The 23709-nt window shown below is 36.0% G+C and overlaps 1 protein-coding gene across 1 annotated transcript in view; it reads right to left on the bottom strand.

Annotated features, from left to right (window-relative positions):
- Positions 1 to 23709, bottom strand: part of SUGCT (succinyl-CoA:glutarate-CoA transferase) — a 334471-nt gene that overhangs the window by 181461 nt on the left and 129301 nt on the right. Inside the window, exon 12 of the mRNA XM_026083761.1 lies at positions 10326 to 10428. Coding sequence (XP_025939546.1) covers positions 10326 to 10428 — 103 coding nt within the window. The remainder of the gene's footprint in view (positions 1 to 10325; positions 10429 to 23709) is intronic.

The following is a 23709-nucleotide window of genomic DNA, read 5'->3' as shown; positions in this document are numbered from 1 at the left end:
CTGCATCCCTTCTGAAGTAGCCAAAGGCTTGTATCCATAGGATTTGGTATGTTCAAAACAAAAATTCAATTAAAACAGCCAAGACGCTCAGAAAAGTACCTTGTATAGTGAAATGACAGTAAAACCTCTTTCTGCACCCTCTCCTAGACAACCTGTAAAAATATAAACTATCTCTGCATGCCTTTATTTCATGTTTATTTTTCCAATCATCTAAAAAGAAAAGTAAAATGTATGCAGTGAAAATGAATGAGTTTGTATTTTGCTCTAAAATAAGAAAAATGACTGGTTTGAAGAGAGTTCTGCAATAGCAAATATTTCACAAGGAACCTATAATTTGCTGTTATATTTATAAACCCATTTGTAATATATTACACATTTAGTTATTTACTTGATTAACAATTACTCTGGTTTTGCTGTGCTTTTATTTCAATCAGAATAGCTGTTTGGTTAAATAAAATTTTAGGTTTTTAGATTCTGAAAAGACATATTTAGAGGATAAGACATGAAGGTATGTTATTTAAATTTCCAAATATTTTGAAATTTCACTGCAGAGATACTGAATGTCACCTTTCTTTAAAAACACATGTATTTATAACAGACACTAGTTGTAGCAGAGTAGTTTCTGGAGTTGGAGCATATGACAGGAAAAAGACAATTAAAAAAAATCAGTCTATGTTAAGGACAGATACATTCTGTGTTTTGAAACACATGACTTGGAAAGCTTCAAGTATACATTCTTATTAAAGGCATATTCTTATATCCTTAGAAAAGGTTACGTAACATTTTGAAAAATGAAACAAGTTCCTACAATCAATAGGGTTTGCCTTGCAAAGTATATCCCTTTTTAAATACATCATAAGATTTGGGGTTTATTTTTTAATTCAAAAATACATCTGGATAGTTTTTCTAGAACTAGAAAAAGTAATGTTTCAAAGAACACCTGAGATCACTGACTATTAATCAAGACTTCTATGCAATACAAAAAATTTTACCCCTAAAAGATACCTACAAAATGACACAACCTCCAATTTATATTGCTATAATTAAATGCTACAGTTGCTAAGGAGCCAATTGAAATTGTGTGGAGAAAATTTCAACATGTGGCTGGCTGTACAGAGTGCTGACATCTGAGTGCTGTAGCCAGTTTTAAGCTTAGGATGAGTTCTTTAAAACAATGGTAATAATGCTCCTGGCCTCAGTGACCATGCACAGTGAGGAAAGACTTCCTGCTTTTTTTTTTTTTTTTTTTTTTTTTTTAAACAAACTGCCTACTTGAATCACAGTGCAAACATACATGAAACCAGTCAGGGATGAGAAGGAAAATGGCAATGACAGAGAAAGCTTGCCTGACTAATTAATGCCTTTTTGTGGTGGCTGGAAATCTAAATCTTCAAATATCCACTCCTACTCAGCCTACATACTTGCCTTTTCATTGCTCAAGTATTCCTCCTTGTCAGTAAGAAGCATACAACTAAAGCAGTATATTTTTTAAAATGTTGTTGCATAAGTATAATGCAAAGTGAGCAAGTCAGCATCTCATCTCAAAATATCCCTTCTTTTTCTGCAGTGAATGGGACTCCGAGATGAACTTAGGCTGAAGAGAGGAGGGGAAAACTCGTAATTTCAGGATGACGGAGAAGGGTCAAGGTTTGAGCTAAGACTTTAAATTAAGTAGAGCACTCAGGAAATGCAGCTGTAGATCAAACACTAACTGAAGTCTTATCTACTCAGTTTTTGCACTTTTTTTTGGTTAGATTTTCCATTTTATTTTCTTCCTTACTGGAATACATACATCATCATCAGAATCTCTCACACAGAAGTAGCTATAGAAGTGTAAGGTGCCAAATACTTATTCTTCAAAATATATTATTTTGATGCCTACAAAACACAACTCGCACTACAGARCTGCACCACACTAGTTGCACTGATTACAAACAAAACTATTTAAAAGTGAACAAGACCTATGACAAAGTCTAGCCCTTTTTCTCCCTGAGAAAGATAGAAAAACCCAGATTATCTTCACATGAATGCCAAGAAGACAGGATAGCAATTAACTTGGTGAATATAAAATGCAGCAAGAAATTTTAAAATAAATCCTTTGCTAGAGGGAGTTATATACTAAAGCGTGTTAAATTTTAGTTTGAAATGATAAAGTGTTTATTATTGATACTACTGTAAATTTTGCTTAGTAAGTGGATACATGTCAACTTAAGAAAACATTTTAAAACAAAAAATGGTGTTTTCTTACTAGACCAACTATGGTCTTGTGAGTCAGGCAACTAACATGCTATATATTCTCACAATGTATATACTGTGGGGAAAACAAAGAATATCCGTTTTTAACTGACCATCACTTTGTGATGACAATTCAGAAAATGCTCAGATGAACAAACTTCCAGAGAATCAATTGAATCTATTGCTTCAGGGTTTAAACACTCTGCTTAGCTTGTGAGACTTGATGGGATGGACATGTATTTCCCCCTCTACATATAACAGAATTTACACTCACCAAACTTTGCATAAATGCAACTGGGTTTATTAAAAGTTCTCTTTTGATCCCATAGTTGCACCATTTACATGAACAGAAGCAAGAGCTGGGCTTACGCCCTGTGAGGGATTTCTAAGTTATGCATCATCTATCTCAGTACATATTAAAGTTGGATAGCATTATTCTGAGCATATTCCAGTAATGCAAGACCCCAAATACAGATTCTTTGAAATCAACTGATGTCACTTAGAGAATGAGCGTGTAAATGCTACAAGGACAGAAACTAGCGTGGGAATTTGGGAGACAGGAGTGTCTGTACTATGGATCCCTAACCTGGAGCCTAACAAAGACCTGCAAGGTTTCAAAAAATAGTTTTTTGCTATGTTCCTTGCTGCAAAACGTCAACATGGCTTTTTGACAGGTCTCTTTCTAAAAGGGTCTGCTTAAATAGGCTAGGTGACTGACTCTTTGTACCTTTGAATAGCTATGACTGAAATGTTATTTTTAAACACAACTGACTGTCTTATGAGAACAGACCTCTAATGAGATGCTTTTCAGAACATAGTATTCTCTGTTACCAAGTATTTATTTTAATCTTTTCATCACAGAGTGAACAAAGAGTACTAGCCAAAGACATACCATACACATGTATACATTTCAAAAGAAACTAGAAAAGAAAATTAAAAATGTCTCTATTAAGCATCATTTACTTGACTGCACTAATGAAATACAATGCAATCTTCAGGCACACACTCAAACTTTTTGTCCTACTAGGATCCTCCCTTATTCAGTGAAGTAAAAGGTATTCAAAAGCATTCCTATTTCATATATGTAAGATGTAGTTCCAGACCTTATTTAATATACATAACTCAGATCACACAATACTAAATTAATTTCCTGAAGAGATATTTCTCTGGTGCTCTCTCACTAGAAACCGTATTTTTTCAGAAGCATAACAACTGCATCTTTACAATACGGCTTTTGGATAAGTCCCAATTTCACATCTGAGATGCCAAAGTACAGAGAAAACCAAGACCAAAACTGTTGTGTTAGATTTTTCAGCATTTTCAGCAATATTACATTTTTAAATGACCAAAGCACACTTTCAGTTTCATTTAAATCTATGAGAGCTCAATGCTTCTGAATATTTAGCATACGGTGTCACAAGGCAAGCACTTAAAAATGAGGAACACACATTTAATGGCCACTTTTCAACATTTTAAGTGACTTACTTCAAATCACACATGAACTGTGTGGCAATTGCAGGGAGATAGTCCTGTCTGACATTCAACTTCTATATACATGAAGCAGTATTTCCGCAACCCCTTATCTCTTTCACTACTTTTCATACACTGAATCAAATGTATTAGGAATCTGATAAGCAACAGTCTCGTTCACAAGGCAAACTAGATGCACCTCTACTGAACAACAAAGTCCATCCTATACACTGGAAGATGAGGGTACACCAGAAGGAAATGACACTCAGTTTAAAAATATCACAGTGCTTATGAATTAGAGATTCTTCTATATTCAATAAGGTTGTCCATTAATTTTCTCACACTTGTTTTCTTATTTTTTATTGCTTTAAATGTTTTTTCATAAGTTAAGTTTTAGAAATGGAAATTCAGATGTTGAAAAAAAGCTGACAATTTTGTCCAGTGTAGTTGCACAATCTTTAATCTAGCTCTTGAGCAAAGCTCACACCTTTGGGTTCACAAAACACATGAGACCAGAATATGTGGAAGCAAATGAAAGCTGTTATCTTTTGCTTACAGTATCTGAGGCTTCATAGCTTTTTCCAGGAAAAAAAGCAATCTTGCGACACAGATCTTTCAGCTTCCTTTACAGTTACTGGAGTTAAGGGTTGTAAACACTGCTGCTCCTGCCCACCAGCCTCTACCTTTCCTCTTTTATTCTTTATCACACCTTTTACTCAGTTGCTGCCACTTTTTCTTCCGTTATCTGCTCATCTTTCCTTCTAATCCATTTCTCCCCCTCCCCAACTCCTGTCTATGTTCTACTCAGCCCTCTCATTCCCCTTCATAACCATTACTGAATGGTCCAATCCCTATTCTTATTCCACCATGCAGCCCCAACATGCTCCTGAATCTGCTCCCACTTCCTCCTCCCCTTCCTAAGCACCCACAGGCTCCATCCCTCTTCAGTCACAACTCCGACATTTAAAAAAAAAAAAGGGGGGGGGGCAGCAAAAGAGCACATCCATGATACTGAAGTCACCTTCCTGCTCCATTTTAAGTCTCTTTGCAAAAGAACTGGTTACCTAGAATACAGGCAGTAGAGCTCCCAGATGAAACTAATTCCAAGAATACGTTAATATGGTAGACAACAGATTGCCCTAAACTTGTCCTCATATATAGCTGGATCATTTTATCTGAACTGTTTCCAAATGAAGTTCAGACTTTGGCTGATAACCAGCACTGGAAATTTCCACTCAAACCATTAAGGTCTGCAAAGTTATAAGTAACTGAAAATAAAACTTCCTAATAGAAGGTGTTGAACTACTTCCTGTATTATTATTTTTCTTTTCTATACAATAGATGTGTATTATATTTATGCGCAAAAAAAACCTATCATAAATACAAAACTCACTATACATTTTTATATAGAAATCCAACATATTTCCAAACTTCTCCACAATAGGATCTCTACTTTGTGAGATTGGCAGGCCAGACAAAAAACACGAGATAACAAAAACACTGCACAAATTTAAACACCTCCTATTACAATATTCATCATACCAAACCCCAGTTTATGTCTCATTTTGAGTCCATCTGGATACAGAACTATCTCATAATAAATAAAAGCCTGCATATTTGTGTATATGTGGGAATCATACTACAAACAGTCTTAGAACTGGATTTTCCATTTTACTTCTTCAAACTGCGTTCCATCTTTGAACGCTTTCCACTTCAGAACAGAATCTACTTCTAAATTTCCCACAAACCAGAAGCTTGAAAACATTTGTAATTTAGCATGAAAGAACTACTTTTGACAAAATTAAAGGGCTGGGTATGGGTTGTTTTATTTTTCCATTACATAAAATTTACAAATTGAAGTAAAAAGTTGGCTCAAAACACCAAATCAAAACTGCATATTACACATTTCCAACTTAGCAAAACAGCATGGAATAGAGCTCAATTTCTGTTTCAGAATAAAAATTTATTTTAGACACCTTCATGTGGATGTTTCACTTTCAATGAATTGGCATTTTTCAACGGAAAAACATTCCACCGGAAAATTTCCAACCAGCTCTAATACTGACTTAAGAGACACATGCAATATTTAATTCCTTTCTTTCTCTTGTCTGCTAGGAATTGCTTCCAGACACATTGTATTACCTCAGGCCTTCATCAACTGCTTTTCAGTTGCAGAAACCTCTGTATGTAAAAAATAACTCCCTACAGTATTATGGACATGAATATAATTTTACTCGACTTGGACAGCCCTCAGTGGGCCACAAAAGTCTATTTCAACAAAGAATAGCTAAAGCAATTAAAGACATGGTCCATAAAACGCATCACCATTTAAAAAAAAAAAAAAGCATCAGATGCTTTCTAAAAAAAAAAAAAAACTTTATTTCTTTTGCTATTTTCTGCGTTCATGACACTGATTGTAGAAGCTTTTACCAGATGCTAGCAAATTTTTTCCAGGATGTGTTCAAATGAAATGAATTACAGAATAAGAGATGATCTGGAGGTTAATAAAAAACTACCAGCTTCATAAGTTTCCACAAATAATAAACTGAAAACATCAGATAATTTCCAGCTATCAGATATTTTAATACTTCAAATTTCTGTTTTTTTCTGAGGCATATTCAGAGAAACAGTTAAAGGATCTGTAATGGCCTTCTGGGACAGGAAGACTAAGGTTTCTGTAAAAAATGTTAAATTAATTTTTATAGTGATGCAAAGTCAGGGAAGGGTTGTTAAGGGATGGCCTCTTGCCATAGGGTGGAGTTTTGTTTTGGTATCCTTTTAGAGTCTGCAGGTGTTTGGCAGGAGCTGAAATCAGGGCCAGCTGTGATATTTCAGCTCTGATATTTCCCTCCCCATGTTTCTCAGAAGTGATGCATCGGGGTGATGTCTTACACCTGATGTACTCAACTTGTGTGGTATGACTCTAACCACTCTGTTAAAAAAAAAAAAAAGAGAGAGAGAGAGAGAGAGAGAGAAAGAAAGAAATGTACCACCATAGGGCCTTCATTTTTATTTTCAGCTGGCAGCATTCATATAGTAAAATTCACCAATGAGCATGGCTTTAATCTGGCAAAACATTAACTAACAAACAATTTATTAAACTGCCCTTAATATTTCTGGGTTATTTAGTTGTTTCTTAAGTACCAGCTATTCAATGAACATAATGACACTGTAAAAGACTGTGAAAGAAACTACATTTCTTTCACAGGGAAGGGGGAAAGAGGGGAGGACAATGTTAATGATAATAATAATAATAATAATAATAATAATAATGTTCCCCTTGCTTAACCAGCAAAGATCTTTGTTCGTTCATAGTTAGCTGCAGTACAGCGCGTACCTGTTTTTGTTTTGTTTTATCTTTTGGGAGAATTTGAATAGTTTCTGTTAAAAATGGTATTCTCTTTTAAGTTTGTTTTGTTTGGAAAACCTCAAACCACACTGTATTTCATACACATGTTCCCAAGGGTATGTTAAATAGGACCATACTGAGGTCACTAGTAAGTTTTTAAAACTTTTTAAGAATTCCTTTAATGTTTTGTACAATCTTGGCCTGGTTAAAAGAACATTTTTTTTAAAAAAAAAGAGCTTGAAAAAGTTTGACTGTAAAAAGCTTCATGAAAACAGTCTATACTGTACTGTTAAGAGTTTGTAAGAACTTTCACAAACATTCTTTCCTCTGTCTTGCTTTTAAGAAAACTGCCCCCTTGACTACCGTATCTGCCCGTTTCTCTCAGCCCTTTTAACCATACACGCGCAAGCACACAGGTATATACTTGTACGCACAGACTGATTGACTCAGCAGTACAAATGGCAGTGGTATTCATTTTAACCTCACGAATGAATAAAAGATTATAATCAGTTGGGAAAAGTGGACGTTTCACTCCATTCATGGAAAAAACAGTATCACCTGGCACTCTACCTTAGTAAAAAATTTCATATTTTTTGGCAGCTCTCTTGGAGTACAATTGAAGCTGTTAATGACCTTAACAAAACATCCTGGGATCAAAAAATGTGTTGTTTTATCTCAGTTTATAAAAGAAGCTATATAAACCACTCTTGGCCTTCAGAGTTCCAATGTCCACTTAGTTAAAATAAAATAAAATTTGATTTTTGCCTGCAGCTGATTAAATTCCATTAGACCATTTTAGTTGGTCTTAGCTTGTCTTTTCTGTCTCCTCAGATTTGCTTCCATTCCTTCCTGCATTATTCCAGTCCCCTCCCAGGATTTTGGTCTTTGGCCGGTAACAGCCCACCGCACCAGAAAACCTCTTATGGCATTACTAACAGCTGTGCTGGCATATGCTTTGATGATAGCTGACATACATGCAGTGCATCTTGGTCATCAGTGGTGTGAGCCTGCACATATATATATAAAATGAATGATGGTTGCATTATAGCTACCAAAATCTGTAAATTATTAGGAAGACAATGGCCATGAAAGTCAATGGAATTGTCTTAAGATTCAGTTCTCCTGTATATACATTTTGGGGGGTTACTACTGCTCATAACACTCAAAATGGGAAATATCCAATGTAGGTTACAAAATCTAAACATATTCCATTAGAGGTAGATTTTAAATTTGTCTGTACTGAAGTACACCAGGTTTGGTATTGTTCTGGAGGCTATGCAGTGGTTGAAGGCAAATGACTTTTAAAAGCAGATTATTGGGTTATAATAAACTCTTTCATAAATCACACTCTTTGTGCTTGTTGTTATACAGTATTAGTAACTAAGGTTATTAAACACGAGTTAAGTGACATTTCTCCTACACATACATTGGTGATGTAAATACCTTGACTTAAGAGCTATCCTTTAAAAGGCTAACACCTTCCCATTTTTCAAGAAAGAACAGAAAAAAATGGAGTCCATTTTTCTCTCCCCTTCAGTAGAATGATAACTGCGAGAAAATGCTAAAGAAAGCAGAGAGCACCAAAAAGGAAACAAATTCATAATACTCGACATCACCACAAATGTTGACATTTAGTTTCCAATAGTCATAAGAATGCAGTGACTGAGTGTCACTTATTTTAGAGCAGGGTGTAGAAAAGACTAGCTTCATTAGAAAAATTAAAGATCAGTATGCTCCTTTACAAGAAAATATTTTGAAAAACCTGCTATGTGGTGGTATCTGAACCCAGAGCACTGTGGTACCTTTCATGGATAGGCTAATTCTGTCATATTATTTAAAATATAGGATGAACACTAACAAGAACAAGGTAACAAAGCTAATGCTCTTTTCAATTTGGGATGTAACTGCCATCCACAACATATTGCCTTCTAAAAAGTACTCTTTCACTTTGGAACTGATTTTTTAAAAATATGATGGAGCATCAGAAAGAAAAGCACAGGATATTTTTTCAGTATTACCCCAAGTACAATCAGCCAGCCAGGCACTAAGTAAAGTCAAGACTCTTGCTGTATGTTCTTCAAAACCCAAGTTTAATCCCTGTAAAAGTTATGAAGTGAGAAAGTTGGCCCAAGCACCCTCTACAGCATGGTGCTACCTCATTTCAAGGAGAAACAGCGTATTAATCTGAAAAGAGAGAACTTTTATTCTGTCACTGCGGTAGCCATATAAACGTCCCTCAAAGTATAACAAACATATTCCTCTATCCTAGAGATTTATTTGCTGTTCTTTCCAGAAAGCTATAACCCTATTCACACTCCTGACAAACACTTCTAGACAGCAGATACGGACACATACAAGATTGGCATTTATTTCAACCGCCAATCTCATTTTTCTAGTTATTGAAATGAACTAGGAATGTTTTCATTCCTCCATCTTTTCTGTTTCTTCATTAGATACACTTACGAGTAGAATTTCAGATACAGGTTTGCACTCAAAAAACACTTTGTCCTTGTTGAAAAGGTTACTTCCATTATTAGGAATTATTTTGAAGAAGATATGAATAACTCTAAAATACTGTTACACTATTTAAGACTATAATTGAATTTGTGATAGGAACATCAACCCAGCATAAGCCAGAGGTTGAGGAAAAGGGGAGGGATCACTGAACATGCAGATGTTACAACTCTACAGGTGCTAGAAAGTAAAAATATTGTTTAAGTATAGATGCAATTCAGTGAAATATTTATAAAAACTGAATCATTCTCACTCTGGGAAACCACCAGGCCAAGAAAAGGTTAAAATCTTTCTTCATCAGATTTTTGTTTCATTTTCACGATTCCATTCAAAATTTGGCCACCCCCCTCCAAACAATATAGATTCTGGTTATCCATATTCTACAGAAAAAAAAGATTCCTTGGAGAGAACAAGAAGGGTACTTTTCTGAATATTTATCTGACAGAATTTGATTAACAGTATGTTACATTTTCTTTCTCTCTTTTCCTAGCCACTGCTGAAGGATAGATTCCATACAGGACATGGGATACCCATAGTTTAATACATTGTGGCAAAGTATGTGTTCCCAAACGTATAATTCATTTGAGGATCTGTATTATCATTTCTTATTTTGGCCTTAAATTCAACCTGCTATATACCTCTTCTATCCCATTTTAAAGTAGCTGAAATCAGGTCTGTGTGGGAGGAAAAGTAACCATTATTCAGTATTTGTAAAACACATGTAATAACGTATAGAAAAGACTTGGTGAGAACAAACCTGAGGATCCGAAAATACTTGCTGCATATTGTTGATTGGACCATACGGAACCCCACTACCTTCAAAGAGCTGCAACCATTTGATCGCTGTTTTTTCAGAAAACCTAAGAACAAATAAAAAGCATGTGGTTTAAACTCTGTGCTTCAGATTCTGAGGAATGAACAGCATGTCTCCTCCCTCTCTCACTGCTTTTATACTCCCCCCACTGATTTCTTCCTGGACAGTCAATAACATAACAAAAATGTAGTACACGTGTTCTTCGGAAATGCAAAAACCAAAGCCATAGGGGAAAGAACATAGTTGAGCTGACTTATATTTCTATCTGATTGTCTGAAGCAATCCAGCAATGATGTAAAGCTAAATTATCAGCAGTTTCAAATAGGGATCAATGGGTTTCCTCCAGTCCTTAATTATACTAACATGCTTCACATTTGTTTTCRTTTATGTATTTATTTAACAACAAAAGGATAGATATAATATGGGTATGAGTCTAACATACGACACTGTTCACTAAAAGCTGATTTAAAGCACTACAGTGTTTTTCCTCCATTACATCCAAAACATATGTCAGGATTAACAGCCACATTTTTTGGTCAGATAAAAACATTGACTACATATTTATTTGTTGTATGATTGTACAATCTGTCCTAAGGACATCCGGTTGAGCGCATATACGTTGTGCCTACGCTGTTGAATCCAAAGCTCCATGTCCTTTTACCGCATTCAAAAAGCTTAGCTTATTTCTCTGTAAGCATTCATTTTCAGAATTGGCTGTTTTACTCTACTGTATTCCCCCTCTTTTGAGAGATGCTTTTTTCTCCATGTCTGCCTTCCAGCATTACATACATGAAGAAAACACACTCCTGAAGCACTACCGGCTACTGAAAGGCAGTATTTTCTGCAGCCTTCTGAAACTCTGAAGCAAAGGTGAACTCCTTTGGCATTCTTATCTAAAATTTCATGAAGATAAATAACACAGAGGTCTGCCACTATTATAAAGGAAAGCTCTACTCCATCATATGTACACTACTGAAAAGAAATGAAGTGAGATTAACAGGAAATTAATAGACCCCTTCATAAGAAGCACGCCAGTTACTAGCATTCTGCAACCCATCAGTTCCTAGTTACCTAAGTGTTATCAGGAACAACGTCGATGACATTCAGTTTTACTTGTAGCACCTTCTTATGCCAAAACCTTCAAAGTTCCTGGTAGAAGTGGGTCAAAGTTAATAGATACCCGAGCCTGCCCCAAAACACCAAAAGCAATCAGTATCAGTCAGTACAAAGGCCAACTTTGCAAGCCTTTTCTCATATATATGCAGCAATTGGCTGCAAAGTATTTTATGATACTTTTAGACTGAAAAAAAAAAAAAGAAAGAAAGAAACCAGTGATAGTGATAAGTTTCCATGATATTAACTATACTGCACAGGTACGGATCCAATCCTCTCTGGGAATGTCTTTCTTCCTGTGCTGAGGGGACTCCCCCCAGCTTTCATGAAATTAATACTGACACCCAAGGCATTTTGCACTCCAGATAAATAGGAAAATGCACAAGTTTCATATTTCTCTTCCCCAGAAATATAGATTTTACTAATAGGAGTAAAATTTATCACCTAATAGGTGTGAAGACACATAATACTTGTAGATATGGAAGAAGTAATATTACAAAAAAAAATCAGAGGAAAAGGCTAAAAATGTGCAAAATGTGTCATGAAGATTGCAAAGCATCACTTCTGAAGAAAAYATGTAAGATGTTCTTGCAACTTGCAATTATACACGTCATTGAATTTATTAAAGTTATTTCATGGTAAAGATGTAGTTAGCAACAAAGACAAAGCCATTCCTGGACACATCTACGGTCCATCTAATTTAGTACCCTATTTCTGAGAACACTCAGAACCAGGCACATTAAAGAAAGCTGAAGAGAAAAAAGGTAACCATAGAGAGAAATAGATCTTCTTTCTGCCTCAGTGATTACAGCCTAATCTCTTAGAAAAGCATGATTTCCATTAAAAATACAAGTTATATTTCCCTTCAGTACTCCTTGTTTGGCAACAATGCTTATAACGTGCATATTCTTTTTGTTCATAAACTTCTATTACTAATGTTTGGGGCTCAACCTATTGCATACTCTAAATACAATTCACATGAAAAACTGCTTCTCACCAGTTTTGAATTCGTCATTCTTTTGCGATCTTTTCTTCTCTCAATTGCCTATTTTTTTCCATAAAGGAGTTTTTCATGCTCTCTGTAACATCCTTTACATTTTTCTTACCTTTTTCAAGTTCTTTATTAATCTTTTTGGAGATAAGTGGAACTATAGAGAGGAATCACCATTTAATTACTTAACAGCATCGTATTATTTCCATATTACTGTCATTTCCATTTTGTTTCCACCCATCTACAATGAGCTTCCTGGGGAACGCCAAGATCCCTTTCCTGAGGCTGATACAGTTCATTCAGAACCTTGCAAAATGTATAAGCAATTCATTTGCCTTCTCAACGTGCATTTATCAACRTTGCTTTCAATTACCATCCTGTTCCACACCTATATACTTTAATTTTTCATAGTTCTTCCTGGTTTTAAATTACCTAATTAACCCATATTCTCTACAAATATTGTTCTTTCTCCTCTCCAGTCCATTATTAGTTAACATAAGACCTACTATGAAACCTCTTGTCACCTGCTGTTAGGCTGCAGGCAAAATAAAAAAATGATGACTGATTCTCACTTTTTATTTTCTGTTTCCTAAATTTAGATCCTGACCGTATTTGCCCATCATCTTGCAACTACTAAGCATCTTCAGTGGCTTTTTACTGGCAATCTTGTAAAAAGCTTCTGAAAGTCTAAGTTTGTCTTAGCCAGTCTGAAATACATATCTTTGACGTTATCAGTAAACCAGAGAGAGGGTAACAGAACACTGAAGCACAAGTTCCTTTCCATAAATTGTGCTCATTAGAGCCTACAAAATTACGTTCTTCAATATTTTATTATTCACATCTGCAAATCCAACCAATTACTGAGTATAACTGTAAAGCTTACTGGTCCGTCACTCTCTGTATCTACATGCCTTTTAAATACAGAGACAATATTTGTTACTTCAGTTTTCCAGTGTAGCTCTTTATATAAGAGACTGTGTTGACTTGCTGCTAGCAACTGAGCCACTTCCCTCCTGAGATGCTTCATAATTCATAGCCTGCTAACTCCCCTCTTTATGAATTACTAGCTTTTTTCCACTACTACTTTTTCAGACAACCTCTGCTACTATCTCCTTTTTATTAAGAAAAGACAGCACATCTGCAAGAGTACTTTAAAACTGTGTTGAAGACCAAAACTAAGAAATGATTTTAATTCTCAATAATCTGTCACCCATGATCATTCCCCTGATCAATTAGTAATGAATAAATTCAGGTTTGTACCCTGCTTTATCATACTCCTAGCAGTTCTTTTTAACAAAGAGATTATAAATGTGCTCCTCAGTTAAAAAAAAAAAAAAAAAAAGGTAATTTTGGATTTGAAGGATACTCCAACTGGAGTTTTTTCAACTGGAGTGTTAATTATTTACATTTGCATAATCAGTATGCTGTTTCATGGTGTCATAGTAAATTTGATTAATTTTCAAGACGAATACATAATCTTCATCAGTAATGTTATTAAGAGTAACTGAGTATAAAGTGAGGTAAATGCAAGTTTTGCAAAACATCTGTGGGGTGTAGGAACTTCTGAAATCTTAGCTTTTGCTTAGGTTTTTATTTCCTATGCAAGAGGCAAAAACTTACCACAATTTTGTGGAAAATAGGTGATGTTCTGTTTAAAAAAAATGTTCATTTTGAAAGAAAGATTCAACCTGATAATGATTGTCGTAGTCTTTCTTATTAATTTATTTAATGGTGGTTGGAGAGAATTCCTAAAAGCTTTAAACTCGAAGATGTAAAATCCCACATTCCACCCACCCCCAAAGGAGACATGCATCATTTTCACTTGAAATTGAAACTCTTGACCTAAATCTGATGTAGAATAKCTTCCTTTATTTGTGGTGAAAAGAGGCTGTTGAGAGCATATTGTTAAGCAAACTGTTTAAAAACAAAACAAAACACCACCACTGCCAATAAAGGTCTATTATGCAGATTTTGAGAGCAGCAGTATGCAAGTATTTGGTTCATTCAGTTGTGTTTCATATATTTAAATATCCATTGCACAGCATGAATAGAGAAGTGTGTTTTGAAAACTAATTAAAGATAACAGCACGATTTTAAAATACTCAAGTTTTTACCTCTCTGATGTCAGCTGCATAAGCTTTGCATTTTATTTTTTTGTACTAACCTCTGTGTCCTTCCCTTCATCTGAATATAACTTTTTATAATAGCATTTACACTAATAAATACCATAAGCTTTCCTCCTAGCAAAGGGCTGATGTTTAGGTTGCTAAATCAATCGATATGATCTCAGCACTCCAACATACTATGTAAAGACAACTGAAGATTGGGGCTTTCCAACAGAAGTAAAAGGCTCTGAAATTCTCTCCTGAAAATGGAAAGCTCTATCAGTGGGAATTTTCAAGGCCTTGTCAATCTTTTTTTCCTTACCATTTGTTTTAAAACTTTCTTCTATGCTTTAATATCACTTCTTACATTTTCCTACTTGGTATATAAGTTCTTCCTCTTCTTAATTAAAAAAATTACAATGCCATCTGCTGTCTTTCAGTAGGAAGAAAGTAATTATTTTTATCAAAAAAAAATTTTTTTAAGTCTAAACCATGGTCTATCTTCCTAACTTAAAAAGCTAGTGACATAATAATGTATGTACAGCATCTGAATTCTGAAGCACTATACTTGCAAGTGAATCTTCATCTGGCCACAGAGCCCCCTGATACTGAGTGACTGCAGGAGGGCTCAGCCATGTGATTCACACTGTAGAGCTACAGCTTATCACATATGTCCAAAGGAATCCCTTTTTCCCCTAAAATTCTCCATCTGTTACAGATATAATCCCATAAATGCCATTTAAATTATCTATGATTTATTTGTAGAACCATTTCAAATCTGTAACTTAGTTGTCTTCAATTACCACCAGTTATTTTCAAACTTCGAAAGAATTACTTTTTACCATATTAGTCCGTGGTATGAAGCTTGAATGAAGGTTCTTTCTAAAAACACTTGGGGAAAAAAAAAGGAGGATATGTACTCAGATGGAGAATAAATCCATTGCTAGGACCTTCATTGCAAAGCCTGTAGGTCTTCACTTAACTAGAAAAGTTAGTAGTCTCTATGAGGTCTTATTTCATATTTTAGGCAGAATTCTCAGCTGTCTCTGCACTGAATTGCACAGCACTTATGATGGTATTAAAGCTGTGATATCAAAATGATGCATCATATTCTGCAACCTTTAAAATTAAAGATATTTCATGTTTAAAAATGTTGTAAGAACAGGAAGTGTATCGTCAGCTAATGAGCTGAACAAACTGAAATGTTATTTCATAGGAAGAAATCAAACTAAGTATTTTTTGCTAAATTCTTAAATTTAGCAAGTACCATTACAAGAAAAACTCTATATTTAAACTATCCACTCAGTAAATTAATGCAAAAACATTACAGCACAGTATAAGAAATAGCCTAATGTGGTTAGCATAAGTCCGAAATTTAAACAAACAAAAGACTGTTTCCTTATACAAACCACAAGTGTAGTTTCGTTTCTTAAAAAAACAAGACCTAAATCCCCTTCTGCTTCCTAGCAGTTTCTAATAATCACTAGTAAAATTCACAAGAACATTTTTGCTGCAAATTTCAAAAAACTGAAACAACCTGATCTTCCAGTTGCTGCAGTGCACAGCAGAACATACAACCTGTGGATGTCCAGGGGAAGAAGGCAGGAACACGAGCTTTCCCTAAACCAGTAAGATATATGAGCCCTCTAACAAGCAAGTGCTTTGTCCGAGGTGTCAGAAAGTGGCATCCTCTTAGGTCTCCTCATGAAAGCATTTCCAGTTCTAATAGGCTTGAAAATTTGCTTCCAGTGTAACAAAATTTTGTTTCCACTTTAACCTACATTAGTAACGCTCCTTTAAATACAAAATAATAAGGTGGAAAGCACTTTGAGATTTATGTACAATATCTTTTCTCATTTTAATTTATGTTTTCTAAAACTGCATTTAGTTGGGTCCAGAAATTAAAGGGAGAGTGGATGATTAAGTGCCCAAAAGAAAGTGTCTGACTCGCATCACTTGGATGAAGTAGTGTTAATAGGTTAAAGAACCATACCTGTGACTTCCATTAAGTTGTAGTAAACTTCTCACCTTTCTAATTCTTTGTGTAATCCTAGTTTCTTTTAATAATCAAGGAATCTTTTTTAACTGACCAAGCAAGGCAACCAGACAAAACATACGACATTTCTCACCACAAGAACAGGAAAGAAGGTAGACAGTAGCAGAGGGGATACAGCTGCACTACAGTATACAGGAAAGCTGGGTATTACTAAGAATGAAGCAGTAGCTCTTAGAGTTCAGACAAGGCAAAAGCCATGGAGAACACTAAGGAAATAATATGGTTAGTCCTTGCTGTGTTCCACATAGCAGCAGTTATGCTTCTCAGCCAGCTGAGTCAAAGTTACTGGTGAGCATCTTCCCAGGTCACAGAGGCACTGTGGTAAGACAAACGTGCTAACAAGAAATCACTTTTATCAGACATGTACTGACATTCACATAGGAGCTTTCATAATAGGTCTGAAACATGGTATCAAAAGTCATTTTGTTTGCTTGTGAATACTTTGTTTTTGTATTATGTCTTTCAATAAAATAAAGCATGAATGAATCCACTTCGTACATATTCTTTGCAAATATCCCATTCTCCATGTTTCCTAGGAAACATGCAATCATTGCTACATAATACGAGGAAGTGCCTGCCCTCATGTCTCTCTAAAGGATAAAGCCATCCAATTACATGCAAAATAAGCTTGAAAGAACTACTGAACCAAAATATTGCTCTTTCTTCTCTGCTCTATATGAAGCTTATAGCAATTAATTTAGAGAAGTAATTTGGACAGCTATCAAATGGAGATGGAACAGCTACATCTATGATTTTGTGGTATTCCTTACATATAGTCAATCAAGAAAACCTCCTGTGTACTTGCTAAAATCCACAGTAGCATTCTTGCTATTCTTATACATTGCTGTGGATGCTAACAGCATCCACAATAGCATTCCTGTGTTTTCTAGCATGACCCAAGTTTGTGGCACGCTGTTTGCATCTTTTTGTTCTACCAACAGTCTATTTACTTTCAAATATCTCTAATATTTTCTCTCTTGTCTTCTAATATGCAATTTTTTTCACTTCACTATTAACTCTTTAATGGTAGTTAACTCTGTAAAAAACTTTGCAGTTTCTTACAGTATAGAAGACACTATACCAAACAAAATTGTAGAAAAAAGTTATTGTGAAAATTCAAATAATGCATCATTATTCCTTAGTGTACAGTAAACATACAATTAGGCTTTTCAAATGTTTGCTATAGTATTTACTCAATAGTCTATAARTGTCTCCATGATAGTATCAAATTAGTCTCTTGCTGGTTACTGATTAATCACTCAGCACACCACAATAGACCCTGGAAATCTTTGGGGTCAACCTGATTGTACTGACATGTTTTGCTGATGGATATGTGGGCTACTTTAAAGATGTCACAGATAGTAGATTATAAATGATAGCCACATAAAGTACAGTCCAGATATGTGTAGGTACCACAAACCCATCCTGTTTTAAATTTCTGCATGTTTTAAATATTAATGTAATGAATCTGAAATATAAATATTGATAAATCCTCACTTTTATATGCAGAATTTGTGCTATACATGAATGCACATTCATATTCCTTTATGATGTTTTGCATGCTGTTTTAAAATCACATATAGTTTTTAAAGAACAGTGTACAGAAGAGATGAAAATATGCCCATATTGTAAAATATAAATGTTTCTTATGACTCTTGAATAGCAGAATCCAGCATGTTCCAGAACTATTTCTTGTTGGATTCACAAAAATGTTAGACCATGCACATGTTAGAAATGTACTCCTTTTCCCAAACCTTCCTCTCCTTTTCTCAGATAAGCAAAAGGACTATAACTTCTGTAGTTATGACAGAGGGAGTGGAAATTAAGTGAAAGTCAGCTAGGTAAACATGTGCCTGTAAAAGCAGATTCAGAATAACAGAAAGCTATATCGATTTTGTTGCTCCTCTTCTTTTTAACTATTCAGGTGAAGTAAGGTCTGACAAGGGGCCTGATTCAAAAAAAATCAGTGAAAAAATTTCCCTTGATTTCAGCAGCCTTGTAATTAGTAATGCATGCTATCAGAAAAAAAGACAGCAGGTTTCTTTACAGAAAAAATCTTGAACTTCACACTTGCATATGAAAATGCTTAGAGCTTTACTAACCAGTGAGAAAAAGAAAGCACAGAAAATATACATTACCTTACCCAATCCAAAAATCAGATACTTGAGATTCTGGGTCTCCCTCAGTTGCACACATGGAAGTGGACAGAAAACTAATGAGAGTTTAAAACAGAGCATTTTAAAACAAACTGTGGCAGTTTGGTAGCTGATGCCCAAACAGCTCAACCATCTCTGCACTGATGGCAGGGCAGAGGACTAGGGAGAGTAAACCTCACCAGCTGCACTATGCTGAACTCACCAGCTTTCAGATCTCTGATACTTTGCTTGTCCTGCTGCAGGGGCAGGCAATCAGATGCCCATTTCTGTAAAGTTATTAACAGTGATTTCAATCTCAAGGGCCCCAGCTTAGGAAAAGAAAGGGTAGAGAGGGGCAAGGATATTTACAGAGAGTAGGAATGCCTCAACAAATGTGAATTTAACAGCGTTTCTCATCAGGCAAATTAAACATTTTACAATACACTTTCCTCTTAGGTGCCCTCCTCCTCTGTTATTAGGTGGAAACAATTTAGCAGAGATCTCATTAACTGAGGATCAGGTTCCTCTGTGCTTCCTTCCTGCTCATTTCTTTTCCCCTCACACTTATATATGCAACAAGCAGCTGTGGTGCAGTCAAGAATAAGGGCTTTAAAATGTAAGTGCTAGGAATAGAAGCTCCACCCTGAATCACTTCCAGCCCTAACACTTCTGATTTTAAGTCTACAATAATTTAGCTCTCTAGACGACGTGGATTCATTTAGCTATAGCTGCAGGAGCACTAGTCATGATGAATTTATGTGTTTTTCATTATACTAGCTGCTTCACTTTAAAGGCTGAGGGAATGTCTACTATTCCCCTTCCCCCATGCACACACACCACCTCACACACTCTGTTCCATTTAGAGGTTAATTTCCCTAAGTACTTTGGAGTACACATTTACCTGGACTGTCTTCAAATGTGTCTGCATTCCTGAGGTGCAAGGTAGGATTGATGTTCAAATTCCAGAGTAATTTGAAAGAGGTCAACAGATTCGTCTCCCTTCCCCAAAACAGCTTCTCTTAAATCTGGCATTATACTAGCTTTTGCACAGATATATCTCAAATTACACACACTATATGTGTGTGTGTGTATACATATATATAAAAATATATATTTAAAAATATCCCACATTGTGCCTGGTACTATTCTGTTCCAGAGGAAGCAAAGGTAAAAGCGGAAAGAGGAGGGAAGGGAGCAACAATTAAAACTTGGTTCTCTTGGATGGATGTACATCTAACTCACAAACCAGAGGTTTACACTGGAAACACAAAAACCAAAATGCTCTGTAGTCTGTCAGTTTGCACATGAGCTGGGAGTCTCAGTGGCCTCTGTAGCAGCCATTGAACTTGACCTCCACCCAGGTTGGGTCATTTTAAATTTGACTCTTGGCACACATCCAAGAAAGGGAGCCATTCTGAGGCAATTTGCTTTTGTCAGGGTTCTGGTTCATTTTCATTTGGGGAAAATGTCACCTAAGTAAAGAGGAAGATTCAGAAGGCACTGAAACTCCTTTTTTTTTTTTTCTTAGAGCAAACATAGTAGATGTGCAAACGTTGGCAGCAGGAGGAGAAAGAGGAAATAAGAAACTGGGGGAGCAGTAGCAACTGGAAGATGATGATAGGGACAGGAAAAAGGGGACATGGCAGAATAGGACCAGAGATGGGAAAGGGATAACAACATCGGTAGCAAAGGGAGTACAAAACACCCCATATTCCTATATTCTTCTTCCCTGTGCATATACTATGACCTAGTAGTCCTTGCAGCACTGTACTCGCTTCCTCATAGAAGATAGGAACTGAAAAACACTCCCCCTCTCAAAAGGACCAGGACTGCTTCCTGTAATTTCCTCCCCTCATCCCCATGTAAGAAGTTGGTCTCTCAGAAGCAGCATATCATTCTAGAGTGGTCTACGCGCCAATCCTTTTTATTGAGATCTGACGATCTCCAGGGGTATGTGAATTTATCCTCCCCTGCCTGCCCTCCCTCCTTCCCCCTCTCTCTCTCTTTCATGTGGCCTCTGTAGAGGGAGTTGAGATGTTGGAAGCAGATAGCAAGCACACACAGGCTGTGGTGAAGAGCTGAGGAGAGATGTGCTTCACTCTTCAGATCTGTCAGGAGAGAGAAGGGATGAGAAAATTCTTTCTGAAAGGAATGGAGCAATTCGCACCTCTCAGAACTGTTGTTTCAAGCTATATTTATCTTTCAAGCCATATTCATCTCCATCCTGTATTCTCACTCAGCTCAGGACATCCGACTGTGATGAATAGGTCATTTCACACCTTTCTGAAAACTCTTCTGTTTAAAGGTCAATTTGTTCTAAGTGCTCTATAATCCCCGTGCTTATCTAACTGCCTTGAAATCTGGCACAGTTACTGCAGGCAGTGAGCAGAATTATTGATCTAAATTAGAGGTCATTTGAGTCAAAAATTCCCAAGATACAGTCCTTTTTAAGAAAACTAGCATTCCTTAACATTGACCAATTGTACCAATGTTTCCTTTGTGCACACTTCTAGAATCAAGCTCCGGCCAAAGAATCTCAATTGCTTAACATTTACCCTGGCAAATGAAAGGCATCTCCTGTCTCCTTGGTATTCAGAGTTCAGATGTTTTCAAAAATTTTAGCTCTCCACATGCAGTGAATTCAATGCTCAGGACTTCTGGGAATTCCTGACCCTCTGAGTAGGTCTAAACATCTCCCTCTAAATAAAACCTGGGAAATCCTTTTCCATAAGACAAGGAGGTTATGAATCCTCCTTCCCGCCCCTACTAAGGGCTCATGAATTGAAGTTAGTCCATTTTGAAATTTAAGAAAAATATGAAAGGAAAAGGTAACTCACACCTACAGAAATAGCTCCAAATATTCCTGTGGTAGAGGAAGGGGACGAATTACATAGGCCAATGGAGGCCCAGCCAAGACTACAGCAGGGACCTCAACTCAACAAGATTATAATAGCATCAACAGCCTGGAAAGAAAGCGTGCAAATATCTACTGTGCAACAGCAGTGATATATGCATGGAACAGTAGCATACCGAATCTCTATTCATACAAGTGGCTTTTAAAATACCAATAATTCACTGGGACAGGAAGGATGTATAAACTGGAAATGGTGCAAAAAAAAATCATGGGAAGGAGAAAGAGACAGAACATACATTTTTCCTCTCATATGCTTATAGCCACCATAAGCACTTATTGAGATGCTGGAACATAGACTATATCCGTGAATTTTCTGACTGGCTTTATCAGCAGCAACACTCTCAGACAATTCCACTGCATGACCATAATTCCCATTTGTTTTTCTATGTATATTGAAAAGAGAAGGAACACTCAGGAATCACCAGGTTCCTATATATAAAATGAAAAATTTTACTTGCTTTTTACTGCTCAGGTGCACGAAACAAGAAGTTTGCTCACTTTTTCCATTGCAACAGCACCACCACAAAAAGCTTCTCCACCTCAAGTCAGATGCAACCTGCCTGATGCAGCACCAAAATGAGTCAGGGATGAAGGGCCTAACTAAATCCTTAAAAGACTTCCTTGTTCCTTTTTGCCTTTCATCACACAAAGGAGGGGTTCATCTCAACAACAAATGTGGTATGATGATAGCAGATCTCACTGTTATGACAATCACAATTCTTCTAAGCTGTTCCAGCTAATGTCTCCATAAATTCACTGTGGGATGGACAGTAGGTTAGATACAGTGAGTGCAACTGGCAGGCCTGGAGGTGTTTGTTACCAACTAATGCACCTTAAGCCTAGATTTTCTGTGTTATGGAACCTGCAATACTATCAAGCAATCTGTATTTTAATTAAGATCTTTTTCAGTGAAATTCTGTCATTACTATTTTGTCATTTCTCTTCATTTCTCAAGGAATGACATTTTTTAGCACTGACAAAATGTTCATTTAATTCTCTAAGTAACTACATCAAAGATGAACCACATAAAACTACAAACAGTGCATTAGTGAATAATAGCAAAATTACCATGGAATGTGTATGGAAACATATTCAACCTCCACTAGAATGCCAAAGATGTTTGTTATAGTCAGTGTTTCAAAACTGAATGCCAGATGAATTCACAATATTATGACATAACGGAATACTACTGGAAGCATCTATACCAAAAGCATGTGTATAGTCACATCTGCACTTGCATATAAGTTGCACAGAAACTCAGCTGAAATGATGCTAGCATAAACTCTGACAGAGGAGATATAAAGCAGTAACTGAAACAGCAATGAGGTAAGAAGGTGAACTAATAGTTATATGTATAAAAACAAATAAGAAATCTGGTGATCCATTCAAAGAACAAGTGTTCCTTGAACTTTAGTGTCTTATTCAAATATTTCACCTATGAAATCTGCATTCAAAATTAACAAGCAAAAACCTGTTTAGTAATTGATCTGTGGATGGCAAAACAGCACTCTCACAATGGGCACCAGAGTAAGTCAGATAAATGCTATCATAAATGAAATGAACTCCAAGTGACAACTCTACATGAATCATCTTTGAAACTAAGACAAAGTCTCAAGAACATCCCAGCTCAGAAGTAGGTCAAACCATAACTATTCCCTTTTAAAGGCTTAACAGTTATAGGATGAGTGGGTTCATCTATGCTATCATACTACATTTGTAAAAGAGAGCAAAAGATGAGCTCAAAAAGTTTATAATGAATAGTTTTACCACTATTATTTGAAATGCGAAGTCACCTTGGATTTCAGTATTTCACCAGGAACAAGATATCTGAAAATGGACAGGTAAAGCAAAGACAAAAAGTGCAAAGAAACAGGAAGAGGCAGAATCACTCTCTATATATTTGTTAATGCAAGGTTATTCCAGTTCTCAGTCTCTAAAAAAAAATGTGTGGAGTTGGTGGGAGGGGAAGGGGTGTAGCACTGAAACTGTGTTCTCAGATGAAATGAGGAGACA

Source organism: Apteryx rowi, unplaced genomic scaffold, assembly GCF_003343035.1.
Source record: "Apteryx rowi isolate R43461 unplaced genomic scaffold, aptRow1 scaffold_615, whole genome shotgun sequence".
NCBI lineage: Eukaryota > Metazoa > Chordata > Aves > Apterygiformes > Apterygidae > Apteryx > Apteryx rowi.
The sequence above is the reverse complement of the archived record's forward strand: the minus strand, read 5'-3'. Positions and strand labels throughout refer to the sequence as shown.